The sequence below is a fragment of the Haliaeetus albicilla genome, chromosome 1 (assembly GCF_947461875.1).
Source record: "Haliaeetus albicilla chromosome 1, bHalAlb1.1, whole genome shotgun sequence".
In the NCBI taxonomy this organism is placed as follows: domain Eukaryota; kingdom Metazoa; phylum Chordata; class Aves; order Accipitriformes; family Accipitridae; genus Haliaeetus; species Haliaeetus albicilla.
The window spans coordinates 59,095,739-59,112,334 of NC_091483.1; the positions used below are offsets into that span (position 1 = coordinate 59,095,739).

Genomic DNA, 16,596 nt, shown 5'->3' on the forward strand with positions numbered 1-16,596 from the left:
CAAATTATATTGATATAAATGTCTTTGGTGATCATCACCCATTTTAGGTCTGCTACAGATAGCAGCTGCTTAAAATGCAACTACTCTTTTCTGGTTTGTGCTGCAGACTAATCCAGATGTGAGGCCATCTGGCTAAGCAGTTTGCATTTTGGATAAAGAGCGCATCCATCTGTAAAATACTTCATAAACAACTTTTGAATCGAGTGAGTTCAGCAAAAGAACAAGACTATAGAATAAGAAACATGTTCTAACATGTCTTGATTTCCACCCGTTTCCCTCCACCAGGCTTCCTGGAGCATCTTGACCCAATAACTTCTCAAAAATAATTGAATGTTAGATTTATTTTTGATTCTTCCTTCTTTTGGGATTTTTTGAATAAAAATTTGAGACCTTTCTTAGGGATGCACATGCTTCATGCACTTGCTCCATGACTTCACTTCCTAGTGATCTGGAACTCCACAAAGAGACCTTCAGCTCCACAACAAGTAGGCAATTCCCAAGTTAGGTGTAATATTGCAGCCTGACACATTTCTCTTGGTCCTTGCCTTTTTTTTTTTTTCTTTCTTTCTTACTGCAGTTTTTCTGCTCCTTTTCACCTCTTCATGCTGTGCAATGAAGGGGAACATCTGGCTGTGAGAGAATATTGTTAATACATTAAAAAATACATTGCTTCTTTTTTTTCAACTCAGTATGAGTCATTATGTGGAACTTTCAGAAACAAACACTTTGTTGTGGAAAATATTTACGGGGGTGGAGTGGAGAGTTGCAAATTATTTTTGCATTGAAAAGTTGACAGCAAAAAATGAAGTCTTAAACCTCAAATAACTAAGGATTGATGACAAATTACATATAATAACATTATCCAGGGTTTTGTCATGTAAAGACATGGGCCAGTTTACAATGAAAGGTCATATTTGTCTCTTAATCCACTGATATCTGTCTCACTCGGAGATACCAGCAGGCTGCTGATGTTAGGAAGGGGTTCGAGATCAAGGAAGGAAGCTATTCCTGTCCCCTCTGCCTGATTTCCTTTTTGTTCTCAGATTTGCTCAGCTTTGATTTTGGTCTGCCTCAAATAGTATGGTATGTGCAATGCTCAGGAAGTAAACCATGACACTCTCGATACCCGTTGTATTCAGCCCTACAAGCCTTTCTCCTGTCCTAGATGATCATTATATTATACAAAATAAGCTAACTGTTGCTTAAGTCTAGGCACTGCACCAGAGATATAAACAACACACAAGAAGTGTGTTTATTTGGTTAAAGAAGAGCCTAATTTTTTTTTTGTTAAAATTTTCAAAGGGAGGCAGGAAAACTGTACGTGTTCAAGATGCCAGCTGTGTGTTGGGAAAACTGGGATGTGGCTATTTGCTTTCCCTCGGGTTCCTGGGCAGTACAGGGGAAATCAGGTAGGTTGCCCAGACCCATTTCAACCTGGAGGTGAAAGCACTCCCTTCCCTGGAATAGATACCTTGGAGAAAGGGAGGCCTCCTCGCAGCGTGGCAGAGAGCATTGCTAAAGTCTCTAAAGTAGACTGGGCACAGCAACTTCTGCCGCATTACTCATTGTCAGAGAACTAAATCTGAAAGGGGAAATGAAAATGCAGTTTCACAAGCAGTTCCTACACGGATTTTGGTAAAACTCTCACACCATTAATTACTTTGCCTTGATGAATTTAAGCTCTGGTTCCTCAGCAAGCTAACACAGTGGTTAGACACCCCTCAGTTTTGTATTGCAGTGGCACAAACTGAGGCATGTGGTGATAAAACGGAATTCAAAACCTGGCATGAGGCGGGTTCTTGACACATCATGTGGGGAGGACTAAAGGTCTTCAGAGGGTGAGTCAAAGTCCTCCAGCATACTGAGGCTGGAGTATGCCCAACAGAGAAGCCTAAATGCGGGACCATGCTTGAAATGCCACCCCCTCCCTACCGACCATCCCACCTCCCTCCTGAGTTATAGAGCAAGTTACAAAGTTCAACGCTCTTAAGCCCCTTCCAGAGCCATTGCCTCTTCTAAGACATGCCAAAGGAGCCAACACAGCTCTGGAGCAGAGGGAGAGGTGGTGTGCTGCTAGTGGGGAGCTGCGGCCACAGCTGCAGGTCCCCGCTGTTGTGGGCATAGGCTCCAGGCCAGCTAGGTACCACCTCCAGCCACCTTTTCCGCTGGCTGCCATCCCATGTGAGGGCCATCAGGAGGCAGAGGGGCAGCATGGGGCAGCCATAGCCTGGGCACTGCCGGCATATATAGCAGGTAGAGTTGGTCAAGGAGCACCTCCATCTGCCCTGCAAAAACAGATCTGTCACCCCTGTCACACAGAAATGGAACTGCCTTCAGTGACAGGCTTGCCCTATGCTTCAGGTGGCCACAGAGCAGCCCTCCAGCTACACCCGCAGCAGGGCATTTGGCCCTGGGCCACCTAGTTTCTGGGTGCAAACAGTGCTGAGATGGGCGCAAGGCACTGAGTGACTCAGACCTGGGCACACCTGAGCAGCACAGACCTCTGGGGCCCAAAACAGAGAAGCCCGAGTTCTGCAAATGATGATCAAACTTGGGTTTGGCACTAACACTTGGGTGTGTGCATCTACGTTTGTCCAGCCTCTTTTCAAGACGGATACAGCTCCGTTCCATACATCAAACCCCTACACTTGTGCAGACAAGGCAGGCAGAGATTTCCCCTCTTTCTGAGACTTAACTACAGAACTGCTCTTTAATACTTTTATATGTTTTCCCGCTGTGTATGGGTTACTGATTAGATATTTCTCTGCGATATTTCTCTTGAGATCGGGTTGTCAGCAACATATGCTGTGTGACAAAACTAACATTTACACGCCTGGTTTTTTTTTCTTGGTATCTGATGAGCAGAAACCGGTGTGCTAACTTCCTAGCCCAATTCCTCCCATGACGCCAGTGCAGAACTGGTGTTGAGGACAATGTATGGGAAGTGCTTTCCTCCAGGGCAGTATGAAAACCTACTTCCGCTTTCTTGAAAGAGACATGTGCTTAGGAACTGCAGTGAAGGTTACTTAATTCCCCCGTCTCTTGTTCTGAGACAGTCTAGCATAAAAGCAGTCACACCACTGAGAACAAATTCAATCTTCTTCCCCCAAATCAGGTACTAATTCCCCAAATACCCACCCGCCCTACTGAGGGAACAAGATTTCTTCCGCGTTTGCCCACTGCCGCTTTTTGCTGGAGATCTTAGGAGATATTTGCAGCCCCGAGGAGCACAGAGTGGCCGTGCAGCCCCGGAGCTGGCAGGGAGAGGGCAAGAGCGGCCAGGCAGGCAGGCTGCCTGTGGCAGGGAAGCGGTGGCCAGGGCTGCAGGGCAGGCAGAGGAGAGCCCCGGCTGGGGCTGGCAGGCCCCACTCAGGGGGTCTGAGGGGCAGCCCTCTCCTGCCGGCAAACACTTCCACACGCATAGCGTGCAAGCCCACATCTGTTTCTGTAAATTGTCTGACTTTTGCAATTTTCTCTCTCCCCAGGGACATTCACACTTCCTTCCCTCATCTGGATTTAATGCAAAAATAATCCCAGTGGCTTTGCTGAAACCGTGGAGGAGGCTCCAGCGGTTTTCTCTGTGAAATCACACCCAACCTGAGGCTACTCCATGGCTTCGGGGCCAGGTCAGCTTCCCGCACTCCCCCCCGGCCTTGCCCAAGCGTCAGAGCAGCCGAGGTGCTCCCCAGCGCTGCTGCCCCGGCAAGAAAACGGTGACGGAGGCCAGAAGCGCTGAGGAAACGCTGGTTCCTCCTCTCACGCTGCCTAGGAGGGCGACGAGCTGACCTCTGTCACAGCAGGGAAGTGCCGGAGGAAGCAGCTTTTCTCACCAGCCCTGCTGCCAGGCAGCCCCAGGCCAGGCCCCGCGGCCTGCCCGCCCCGGGGCTCCCCCTTGCCTGCCTCCCCAGCAGCCCCTCGAGTGCAGCTCAGGGCAGCTCAGTTCCCAGACCCGGGAGAACCACCAGCAACGAGAAGGCCAAGCACACAGCTCTCCCCCCCCGGCAGCCTCCCGCGGCGAGCAGGACCAGGTGCTCCTCTGTCCCTTCTCCCCAGCCGCCGCTCCTGCCCTGGCCCCCCTCCATTTGTGCACCTTCCCACCCCGCAGCGCTGCCCCGCCTCGTTATTTCCGCAATCTGTACATTATTCTTGTCAGGAAAAGAAATGCCAGCACAGACTAGGCCTCCTGCCCCAGCAAAGTCAGAAGCTGTTCCTCTTGGGACAATCAGCAAGGTGAAGGCAGCAGCTGTTTTTATTTTGAATGTGCTTTTCCCACTTCCTCCTGTTTTGAAGAAGGAGATGGGGATAGTCATACCGTGCAGTCCCAGGCTCCCCACTTCACCAGCCAGTTTCTCCTTTCTAGTCCGTGAACATGGAGATGTTTCCCCAGAAGAAGGCTCAGAACAGGAGCCTGACGTAGGTGCCCCAAATTGCTCCCAAAGCGCCTTCTGGGGGAAAACCCCCTGCCAGCCAGGGTGCATCATCCCTCCAGGGATGTTCTGTTCTCTCTGCAGTATATCAAGATAGCCACTTTACATGGCTATCTTGATAAATGCTGAAAAGATGAAGTTCCCAGTCAGCCGTGGCTTGCCTGTATGGCACTGAAAGACAGTAAAAGGGGATAATCTGGAATGGCAAGAAGGACACACAGGTGAGAAAGACTACTTTTACCCTGACTTATGAAGTGGGAATTGGAAGCAATGCCTTGCGAGTTAGCCATTATGCAGAGCTCCCACAGTCTGTCTTGACAGGACTACCACTCCTCCATTTACAGACCAAATTGATTAAATTTGTGGCACAAGCAGAGGATTCCATTGCTTGCTCTCCTGTCCAGTGTGTATGACCAGCCATGGATGCGTAAGAAGAAGGAGGGTCCTGTTTCTCAAGATAACACAAAAATAATAATGATCCATGCAGTTGCTTACCAAGCCTGTAGAAAGACCCATCGTCATAGCAGCACTGCCACACTCTAATATCCTACTGCCCAAAGAAAGTCACAGATACTACATCCTGATCACACAGAGGAAATGTATCAGTATTTAGTATTTTTACTGTTATTTTAGCGCTCCCCAAGTCATGTAAAGTGTCTCCTGAGCCATATGAAAAAATGTTCCCTACTCACAAGGAGTACACAAATCTTGTTTTAGACCCAACGCCATGACAGAGGACACAAAACAGCTTAGGACGATAGGGAGGAAAGCAAGATGGTGGCTTTTATCCTGTGCTCCCCCTCAGTCCTTTCTGTTTCCGCAGCTTGAGTTAAAGATCACACACCACGACAGCACAAGGGTCTCAGGCCATGGGGACCTCTGGTGGCACTGGGGATACATGGCTGCCTTTTTCAAACCCTGAAGTGGCAGGGATTGCCTAAATCTCCGTCGTGGAATGGATGCCAAAAGCCCCATTTGTTCACCAAAAAGCTACCAAAACTGCATGTCCTCCCCACCCCACCCTCAAAGTCTGCAACACAGTTTTTGTCTCAGTCAAGAAAAAGATCTGTAGCATTCTTAAAATAGGAAAGCTACATAAATAAAACTAAAAGAAAGCCCCAAACCTGAACACAGTGCAAAACAAGTCGCTTACAGGATGTTGAGCCCTATCTACTACATTTAATTCAGCGAGACCTCCAAATGGTGCATCCCAGCCACAGTCTGCTTTGGATGCTGGTTTGGATGTAACAGCACTGCTCTGCTGGAGCTGGAGGAAACGGGCTGCCCCAGAAGTAGTGCCCCATCCATGCATGGTACCTTACTACATGGTCTCCTGGACGCCTCTGCACTGCCCACCCACCACACACCATCTTTCCCTATCAGCTTTTGCAGATCCCTTCTAGTGTTTGTCACCCTCTCAGTTCACTGGCATGCCCCTACTCCATGCCACCCTCCATCCTCTGGCATAAAGCCCCTCATGCTATAATAGGCCTTTCTTCTTCGACACAGCAGTCTCTTGATACTGGTCTGGATCCAGTAGCTGGCCTTCCCCAAAGATCTTTCAGGGCCTGTGCCTGCACCTGGCAACATGGCCCCTTATACGTGGCTCATCTACATGCCTCCATAGATCTTCCCCACAAGATTCTTAGAGCTTACAGGGTATCTCCATGCCCTGCAGGGTTTCCTCACCATCTCCCCGATATATTTTCCATTGAGGTGTGGGAGAGAAAGGCTGCAGACCTGATTCAGCATTCCAAGGGCTCTCCAGCACTCAGGGACACAGGGCAGACCAGCCCAGGGGGTGGTAAAGACTCCTAGATCCTCTGAAGGTCCTAACTGTCATTTGGGACAAACACAGGCCCTGTTCATGGGACAGGCTCTCTGAGCCAGTCCTCAAAAGACAGTACCTCCCAGCTCCATGCCATGTAGAAACCACTTAGGCTATCGGAAAAGGGGAACTTTATCTCTTGACCGATCCCACAGAATTAATGATGGCAACCAATGAGAAGGCCATTGCTAGCCAAGCCAAATGCAGAAAGTCAAGCAACATCAAGATGGTCCTTCCCCATGAGGGTTTTCAAGAAGACTCTGTGCCACCAGCAACACCCACAGTGGCATAGGACTTCACCAAACAGCACAATGTCTTTGTGTCAGTCTCCAGACTGATTTGTCCAAGCATCCAGACAACTAACCTACAAAAAACAACAGAGGGTAGCTAAAGGAAAAACCCCAACATTATCATCTTCAAATCTGAGTGCAAAAATGAACTTGTCTTGCCCATCTTTAGCACAGAGCAGCAAGTACATTTTGGAAACAAAATCTACCCCACCCATCTGTAAAGAAGAAAAAGAAGTCACCAAAACAATCCTCCAAATACAGTATTCTCCCTCTGAGGAAGAAACGAACAGCACGTGATGTGTAATAACATCCTTTAGCGCACGTCATACAGAGAAACAACAGCTCTAGTAAGGGCACAGTAAAAGCTCCTGCCACCATCACCCTATGCCATTGGCAAGGGCACCACCTATTGTCAAGCTACCCAATGCATTCCACCAGCAGACAAAACCTTTGATTGTACTTTCATGATCTGGGCTGAAAATTTGTTTGCCTCCAGAAATATTTTTATTTTACCACACTTCCAATTTTCAGCCTTAAAGTTCAAATAATTTCCATAAGTAAGGACAGACTAAAATATTCTACTTCTCATATTTAAATAGGGAGGACTCTCAGAAACCCCCAGGGCACTGTCAAGGAGAAAACTCCCAGCTGCAAGCAAAGAGGAGCTCAGAGCCAGCCCAGCACACAGAGGAAATAAGGGCATGAACTGAAACCGAAGCTGGTCAATCAGGATAGACTGTTTAGCAAGGGTAGGAGTCAAGTAGCATCTCCACGTTGAAGAGCTGTCCTGCCTCCGAAGAGAAGGCAAGTCTAGTAGCAGTACCTCCAGCTTAAAAACACAATTTGAAAGACTAATCCCCAAGCTGGACCTTGAGCCACACTGCCAGAGCAGGGAGTCCTGTAAGTAAAGAGCACACATGCAAACAGACACCGATTCTGTGGTCTAATAGCTGTGGCTCAGAATCAGCTGTGTCAGATCTAAGCCAGCATCTGCCAAGCTTTCATGTGTCCCAAAACCCACTTTCCCTGATCTCTTAACAGCTTATTAGTTAGGGCTTTGCTGTGCAAATGCACAAACCTGGCTTGTTTCTGCAGTCTATCCAAGCTACAAGGCAATGAAGTCATAGGAATGACTCTGCAACAGTTAACTCGGGTCAAAGCCATATGTCCTGAACCTGAGCTAATAAAATAGGCTGGACTCTAGCCAGCACTTTGCTTTCAGGTGTCTTTCCACATTTCCAGATCATGACACAGGAATATCTGCACAGAGCAGGCTTAGGAAAAGCCAGGCTTACTAGCTCTGAATCCACAATGATACAGCGATTGTGCTTCCTCAGGACCCGACCTGTCACTGCCCCTTACCTAAGCAGTCTTACTTAATGAGTTCTACCCAGAACACTTCCCTCCCCCAAACTGTCACCTTTACAGTGGTCATACCTGCCCCTCCCCTTGACATACACCACTGCCCTCACTCTCCCACAAAATAAGCTAGGCCTGAACAGCATCTCTTCAGCTACTTCAGGCCAAAAAAAATCTGAAACCGTGACCCTCATTTTCAGTAATGTGAGCATTCAGTTCCCACTTGCAACACTTAAAATCAGGCCACAGATCTGTTCCTTTGAACACCTGCAGATGGTTGCTTCATCTCTCTACAGATGGTATCCTGAAGTCAAGGCAAGCGGCTTTCATGCAGAACTCCAAGACTACTATTTGACAAAATTTGATACAAGCTGAAATGTAGTCTTCCAAGGAAAGACAGAAGGCTATACTTGTGGCAAAAATCCTTTATTAAACTAGATTTTGTAAATTCCTTTTCACATTAGAAATTCTAAATGCAAATTACAAAATTGTATTTCAGTAAAAAATGAAAGTTATAGTTAACAGCAAAATTACAACTTTATACAAATAAAAAAATCATTTTTTATTTTAATTTAAAAACAGACATTGCTATCTTCCAATGTACTGGTCCTAACAGCTTTTACAACTGGTAGCTGCAACACTAGGTCTTTTCACATGCATATTCACATACAAGTCATTAATCCTCTGCACAGTTTATTTAGCTGAAATAGCATGAACAGTTGGGCTTTGGTTGGGTTTTGTGTTAGTTTTGTTTGTTTTTTTTTAAGAGAACATGATACTTGGGAATTGTGGTAAGTCAATGAACTCTTCTTTGTTACAGTGTTCCTATGTTCATACTCTATCATCTCCTCAGCTCTGCAAAGAGGGCAGTATTATTCTGGAAATGTGAATTGCATTTGAAGACACAACCATCAGTAACATAAAGTCTATGTATAATTTCTCATATTACATTTATGATGATCCTTCTTTGCCATTATCAACAATTATTCTCTTGTCTACCCACCATATTTTGTGGCAAGATTAAGTAACAAATTGCCTACATTTCACCTCCTCAAGTAAAACCTTCTAGAATACATGTTCTACTAAGCACGTAAAGATCTTCTCTGACACTGTACATATTCACAACAGTGATGTTCCAGATGTTCTAGTTCTAGTGATGTTCTAGGTTATGACTAGAGCATCTGGACATTGTTTAAATGGGGATTCCCAAGTCACAATGGTTTCCAACAGCCACAAAAAAATGCCAGTTAAACTTTGCCTGAGGTGTCCTACAATAGGCCTATAAAAACATTAAGTTTCAATAAAATTGTACCACATACTGTGAAATGCAAAAGCCAAAGTCATTGAAATATTATGAAGGTATCTTGAAATTTTTTTTTTTTTTAAATCACTTTTGCCCTACTACTTTCATAATCAACTGAAATATATTTTTAAACACTGACATTACTTTGGAGAACAACTTTCTTCATTGCACCTCTGGGCCTTTTTTTTTTCTTTACTGTAAGATTACTCATCTATGCTAGCATGAGCATTAAATTTTGTATTAAAAAAAAGGATAAAGTTTCCTAAATTAAAAATTGGGATAAATGTTAAAACGTTTTGTAAAAAAGAAACCAAAAGTCACATATTAAAGGCTATCAGTCATCACAACCACATGCTGTTGAAGAATAGAATAAAAAGTGGTACACAAAATAGGTATTTTAAGTCGCACATTATTTCAGAGTGCTGGTGGCAATACTGCTAAGTGCTACTTTAATTAAAAGTATAAGATGATACAGAATTTACACAATACCTCAGAATTCTCACTGATGTAACTGCAAAAGACATCAGAAAATCTGGAAGTTCTAAGATGTGACCTACTTTGAAATACCATTTTGAAACAATTATATTTGATATAATTCATCCCACTATACATTATAAAAACAGTCAAAGAAATACAAGAAGTCCAGTGTTTTTTTTCTGGACTGTTTGGCAAGTAGCTGAAGGCATGGAGATCCTTACTAATAAAAGTCTACTTTCTTTCTCTCTGTGCACTGATCTTCTGCTCCATTCTGTATCCACCTCAGCACAGCTTCTAAGCACATGCTTAAGCTCCTATGGAAGAAAAAGGCTGAGCTCATCATATTTTCTCCGAGTTGGAACTGCAATGCCTCACCCCGAGCTGCTGAAGCTGATAGCGCCTCTGTCACTAACTTCAATAAAGGCAAGATGGGTTCTGCTTGTGTTAAGATTTTAACCCATCATCTTCCATCAAAGTTCAGCCTGTAATCAAACAATTTATACCACGTAAATGATCAACCTCTAACCAGATAGGGTATTCAGAGTACCTTAGTGAACTTCAACGTGTACCCAAAGGGGCAACGGAGAGAGGGGGAGAGAGAGAAGTACTCCAAATTGCTCTTAAGCTATGTATTCTCTGCTGACTTTGACAGAGTGGAGAAAACAAACTCGCCTAATAAGGGGTATTGCCCTAAGCATTTTTTATGCATTTATCCAAATAGGACTAAGAGATGAAAAAATAGTATGGAGCGACATTGAAGCTCAGTGGGAACAGCTTATTTTCTGAAGAGTCTTAGCCCTCTTTCAGAGACTGTTCATGCATTTTTTATTCTTTAATCTCTTTTGTCCCCTTGATCTTGCATTTTTTTAGCTTGCAGTGGCGATTTTTAAAGAGGCTCAGGAAGTGGCGACTTCAAGAATACCCCTGTTCAAGAGAACACTGGTTAGAGCGTTTTCTGGGGAAGCGTGAGTCAAGCACAATCGTTGTCCCCTTGCTAGGCCAGAAGAAGGTAAAAAGCTGTGTTTCTCATCTCCAGGGTAAACTTGTCAACAACTAGATTATGATGAACAGATGGGCAAGACAACAACTTTTTCTGCTCATCTTTTGACTGAAATCTAAGCTGTCTTTGTCCATGTCAGGAATGGTATGAACATGCTGAGTGAACCAGGCCCCCTCCCAAAACAACCAGAAGTGTTGGCACTTCCCAGTTTACAAGTACATTGCTGTAGGGCTTGGGCACTCAGCAGCTCAACACACAACACTTCTGAGCATATACTGGGACCTTTGCTGGGTAACTCAGCCACCCAGGCCAACCAGAAGGGACTACGCTTTAAAGAGCTACCCCACAGAGCTGCATCTCCATTTGTTATAAACAGTAGTACTAAGGAAAACTTGTTCAGGAGTAGAAGGAAGTTCCTTGGTTCAAAAGAAAGATCCTAGCTCCGCTGAGGCATTCTAGCATCTGCAACCCTGGACAGCAGATAGTCTAAACTGCTGGCTAGAGTCCAAGTGCCTAAATGACATCTCAGTCCATTTTACGCACTGTCATAGAGGATGGAGTGTGGGCTTCACCACACAGGACATCGTGCAGTGGCAGAAACAGCTCTGCTAGTGCTGTTTGGGGAGCACAGATCTTTTGTATTTCACCCACTGGTTACCAGAGCAGCCCAGAGAGAAAGAAAAAGAGAAGGGACACAATTCAGATGAACTAAGTACCCACAAAAAGTATAAAACCTGTTATGACAGTCTATTATTCCAGTATGACTCCCTTTGATTAAATATTATTCAAGCTATTCTTCCACTTGAAATCACCATGAAAAGATTATTGTGTCTGTTGAAGCATGACAAACTCATTTTTAAGTCTACCATACATTGCATTCACTGTGTGTATATATTACAGTAAATATGGGTATTCAGGAAACATCATGTCTTTCAGTTTGTCAGCAACTTATACAGACACATTCTCAAGTGAAACCTATTTCTGTGCACAGCTTTTCTCAGAGTTCCTTGCTTATTACTACCCATGCACACAAATGGCAGAACATGCACACACACATGGATTCATAAACAAATTCTATGTGCATGTAGTTCCTGCATAAAATTTACTGCAAAAGAGGCTTAAAATTAAACCCCCCTCCCATTTATCCTTAACCTATTAATATTATTCCTCATACACAACTCACACCTGTTCTGAAAAAAAACAGAACAAATATTAAATGGTTTGTAGTAAAAAGTTTGTATGCCTTTCAAGGGCCAAAGACGTAATTGAAAGTAGTAAAGCATTCTAGAGGATACTTCTATTAAAAAAATGTTCTGATTTCTTACTGGAAACACTTGCCAAAGTACAGATGCTTATATTTAATTTTGGAGGGGTTTTGTTTGGGACTTTGGGGGGGGGGGGGTGGTTTTGGTTTTTTATGCAAGTATTTCTAGATGCTGATGCAACACCACCACCAACAGAATAACTTTTGTACTCCCAGATTTTCCAGTTAGGCTATTACTACTGCCATATTAGCATTCACTTTGATGTTAAAAATACATTTGAAATGTCTCACAGACAATCATTTTCTACAAGGAAATCACCAAATTTAATACACACAGAATGAAGACACATCACTATTAGACACCTGTAAAATGAAACAGTACTCAATTTGCTCCATTTAAAAACCATAAAGGAAGAAACACTTTTAATCCAGTAGATGTTGAAAAAAGGGCATTTCCTGCAAAATTATAGTATTAGCTATGTGTAAGTAGAGATTGAACTACAGCGTTCTATTTTGCCCTTTAATAGATCACAGTTAAGTCTGCAAAATTAGCAAACACACAGCTGGTCTTAATGCACAGTCCTTTATATGCAACTTCCATCAATATCGGGAGAAGTTTAGAATGGAGTAAGGACAATAGAACTGGTCAACTCATCACAAAATAACCACTAAAAAAAGACTACATCAGACTTCTGAAGAAACCTAGAAATACTTAGCACTCAGCTGTAACTGAACTTGAAATACCAGTAGTTGCTGAGTTCCCACCTCCCCTGTGCTCTTCTGAAGGGTTTAGCACAAAGTTCTGAATCACAGAATAACTTCATAGAAGGTACTATGTTTTAAAAGCAGAGAATCCACAGCAATTAAAATGTGTGAGGGTCAAAAGACATAAAGTATGCTGAGAAGACAGATATATTTAAAAATTGTACCTTTACTTCCCTTTAAAACATCATATACTGCTCAGCAGAATTCTTAATCTGCATTTCTGAGACTTCAAATCCTGTGTCTTCTTTTTGCAGGTTCAAAAAAGGATCCATTCCACACAAAAATTTTCTTGGAAACATACTGACAAAACCACTTGCTATAAATTGAGACCATTTCTAATAAAATATCGTCCTTTAAAACAGATTACAAAATACTATTGCAGTTGTTCAAAATGTTTTAAGCTGTAATCTGACACTTCAGTTTCTATATTCCTCTTCTATTCTCGACAACCCTTCAATTCAGCATGACTTTCAGGCAGCCTGGTTTTATTTCTGTGAACCTGTGAAACGAGAAAAGAAGAAGCTTCAACATGAAAGCTATGTGCAATGCCATCACCTCCTTCAGCCCTCATCAAACATACAGAAAGTGCTAAGTTTCTCAGTCAAGTATGCATGCATGTGAGAGTCAGGAAATCAGCATTATGTCCTCTGGATGTGACAGTGAAGGAGGATTTTACAGGGTCTGGAGAGATGAAGAGCTGGAAAACAGCAGGAACTAAAAGGAAGATTTAAGAAAAAAAAAACAACTGCACAATATTCCTGGTTATATTCATTCTGCTCCTCTATTCCTGCTCCCTTTTCACTCCCTCTTCTTTCAAAACAGATTTTCTCCCTTGTCTTCTGTAGCAAGTAAGAAGGAAATGGGAAAGGAAGCCTTTGCTATTTCTGAGTCCCACCTTCACAGTCACCTTCAAACAAACCTGTAAAGAAAAAGCAGCAAACACACTGATGCCAGCTCAGACTTGCTAAATTGCTGCCCCACATAAGCAGCTGAGAGCTAAAGCAGGTATTGGAGACCAATAAAAAGCAGGATTAACAACTTTTCACAGTAAAGCTAGCAACCTTGAATGGAAATATGTAACTAAACTATGTTAGATAAGTTTCATTCATAGTGTTTTCATCTATCTCAGAGTAAAGGATCTAACATTTAATAGGTGCTGCATATTAAGATGGTTTTGTGTCACACAATTGCATTGGATTTATGAAACAGCAGACCTGCCTTTATCTCTTTAGTAGTTTAACAGTATTCTAAAACTAACTTCAATTTTCAGTTAGTTAAATGTGGGTTAAGAAAAAAATGTATCAGTATCAAAAATCTAAACTTACCTGAAGTTGTGGCTTGTGAGGTATCTGATAGCTGCTGGTCTGATGCGAGCAACTCCTCCCTGACTATGGCTTCCTCTTCCCGTGATAACACAGAGATATGGTTTACCACCAGTCTGCTGGTACGCTGTAACAGCAGGGATTGTAACGGTTAAAATTTTCCCTCAGCAGAGACTTGGCATTCAGTATAACCTTTCCATCCATTCTTCTGTAAACTCTCACCAGTGATTTAGAACTTTGCTTTCCCATGCTGACTATGCATCTTTTACATAAACATAGCCATTTTTCCCCTCTTTGGAAAAAGATATTCTGAAAAAATATAGTCAAGCTTTTTAAATCTAGATTGCTTCCAATACACATGTTGTGGTCATCACAAAATCCTTCTAATTTCATAGCAGCTTTACTGTTTCTATCATCTAATCTTCACTTGGAATCCTGTGATGTAAATTAAAATTGCAAAATTAAAAGAGGTGGGTATAATTTAGTTAATTAAGTGACACTTCTCTCTACTGTTTCACATTTTATCTTAAATTAATGTGAATAAAGAAATAATATTTTATTATAAAGAAAGGAAGAAGAAGGAAAATATAAATCCACAGAGTTTTTGACATTTAAGTCACACTTATTTTGACTAACTTCTGGTATGTTGGAGCACATGAATCAACAGATCAATACATTACATGAGCTTTATTAGGGCATCTAGCCCTGACAATAAAAGAAATTGTTCTTCTCCCACAGATCACAGCAACCTAAAGTGATGAAGAGTTTGAAAACGAGCAAAAAATATAAATTAAACTGGATTCTCACAACAAGCCAAGATTTGCCAGTTCGAGATTATCAGTTCACATGACATCTTTCCTCAACTACCCTCTCTTTCTCTCTTTTGCTTAACTTTATTTAGGTTTTATATTAGTTTACTGTTAATTCTGCCAGCACTAAGTGCCCAGTATTGGATCCCTTTCCCATGTATGCACACTGAAATGAACTTTTTTTTAGATTTAGATGAATGGACTCAACATAAAGCCCCCACCATCATTACAGGACTCCTGATTTAAATGCAGCTCAGGAAATTTAGCTCTAAAAAGCATTAGGTTACAGCTTAAAGTATACAGACGTCATTTTAGGAATAGCACAAGATGATGCAATTTAATTTTCGCTGATGTATATTGAAAGGAAAGGATTATCTAAGGCCCCACTGAACACTTGTTTCTACTGTGTGGAGTAGAAGTTTCAAAAAAATTAGCTTTGTGCAGTAGTACCTTGCGTAAGAAATATTTCTTATAACAGCATTCCCAGTGTGCTTAAATTTATAGGGTAAACTAATAATGCAGAAAATGTATCTTTTTACAGCAAGAACACTCACGAAGTACTTGAACACTCCACTGGGAGAAAAAACAAGCCCTCAAGCAAAACTGCACAAAATGGCATTTATGGAAGCAGCAGTATTCTGATCTCAAGAGATCCTGCTGACAAATCGATATGGAAGTTTCTGAAAGATAGCTCAAATCACACACTTTCACGTAAAAGTTGAAGACAATATAATCATTGCGGTTAGAACTCCAACATAATCATTTTTCTTTAAAGATTAAAAAAGCAACATAGTTCTGACAAAACAATGCGAAGATGACACAAATATTTGCATTACCACCGCTGTTAAAAATGCCAGGAAGGATAAAGTCTTCAATAAAAAAAAAATAAACATAAAGGATAAACCAGAAGGATTTACAAAGAGGCACGGGGCGGGGGGGCAAGACAGTGAGCAAAAAGAATCATTGCCATGTCAAAGAAAAACAATTCCATAGGCGAGCTTTGAAAATAAAACACAAGCCAGTTGTTTTTACATGTTATTAAATTACATTCATTCCCTCTGATATTGCCATACATCATGAGTTCTTAGTAGAAAATGAGGAGAATAACTTTTAGGAGGCAAGAATTATTAGCTTAATCCTACCTTCACTTTTTTCCTGCAGCACTCTGGACAACTGATTCACAGCTTCATCCACATGGAGACCATGCAGATCCAACACATTCATAGGCAGCAAGGAAGTATTTACTTTCTCAAAGATTTGCACAGCAGCAGCATGGTTGGCTTCTTTCATCTTCTGCTCATGAAGACGACCCTTTATTCAGAAGCACAGCAACTATTACATGCCGAGACATAATCTAAGCTCCACACTGGTCGTTGGGTTCAAAATGACAGTACTGGCAGGGTGCTTTTAACTCACAGTTTGAAGCAGTAAAATTTATAATCGCAACAGAACTTCTGGAAGAGGCTCAGTGAGACCTACTCACAAGGAGATTTCATGAAATCTGTTCTTAAGAAACTACTCAAAGCTGGCACAAAGAAGAAATTATAACAAAAGGCTTACAAGAAAGAAAAAAAGCCAGAAAGGGCACAAAACCATAAGGTCTTTACATAAGCTAAAAAGTTACACTCCATGCTGATTTTCAGATTTATTATCCTAACAATAGAATTTTACTTTCTGTAAGTATTTTGCTAAAATTTAATGAAACAACATCAGAGAAACTGCCCAACAGCCCAGGAAAAACCTGCTGAGTGT

General features: G+C 42.4%; 1 protein-coding gene across 7 annotated transcripts in view; it reads right to left on the bottom strand.

Moving 5' to 3' along the window:
* Nucleotides 1-8,314: 8,314 nt before the first annotated feature.
* N4BP2 (NEDD4 binding protein 2) overlaps nucleotides 8,315-16,596 on the bottom strand; it is a 44,099-nt gene continuing 35,817 nt past the window's right edge. For 6 of the 7 annotated variants that reach the window (XM_069791364.1, XM_069791342.1, XM_069791347.1 and 3 more), the window contains 3 exons: nucleotides 15,987-16,155; nucleotides 14,039-14,162; nucleotides 8,315-13,212 (listed from right to left, as the gene is read on the bottom strand). In XM_069791364.1, coding sequence (XP_069647465.1) covers nucleotides 13,167-13,212; nucleotides 14,039-14,162; nucleotides 15,987-16,155 — 339 coding nt within the window. In that variant the 3' untranslated portion in view covers nucleotides 8,315-13,166. Of the gene's footprint in view, nucleotides 13,213-14,038; nucleotides 14,163-15,986; nucleotides 16,156-16,596 lie in introns of those variants that run through there. The other variant, XR_011326085.1, reaches the window with a different exon arrangement.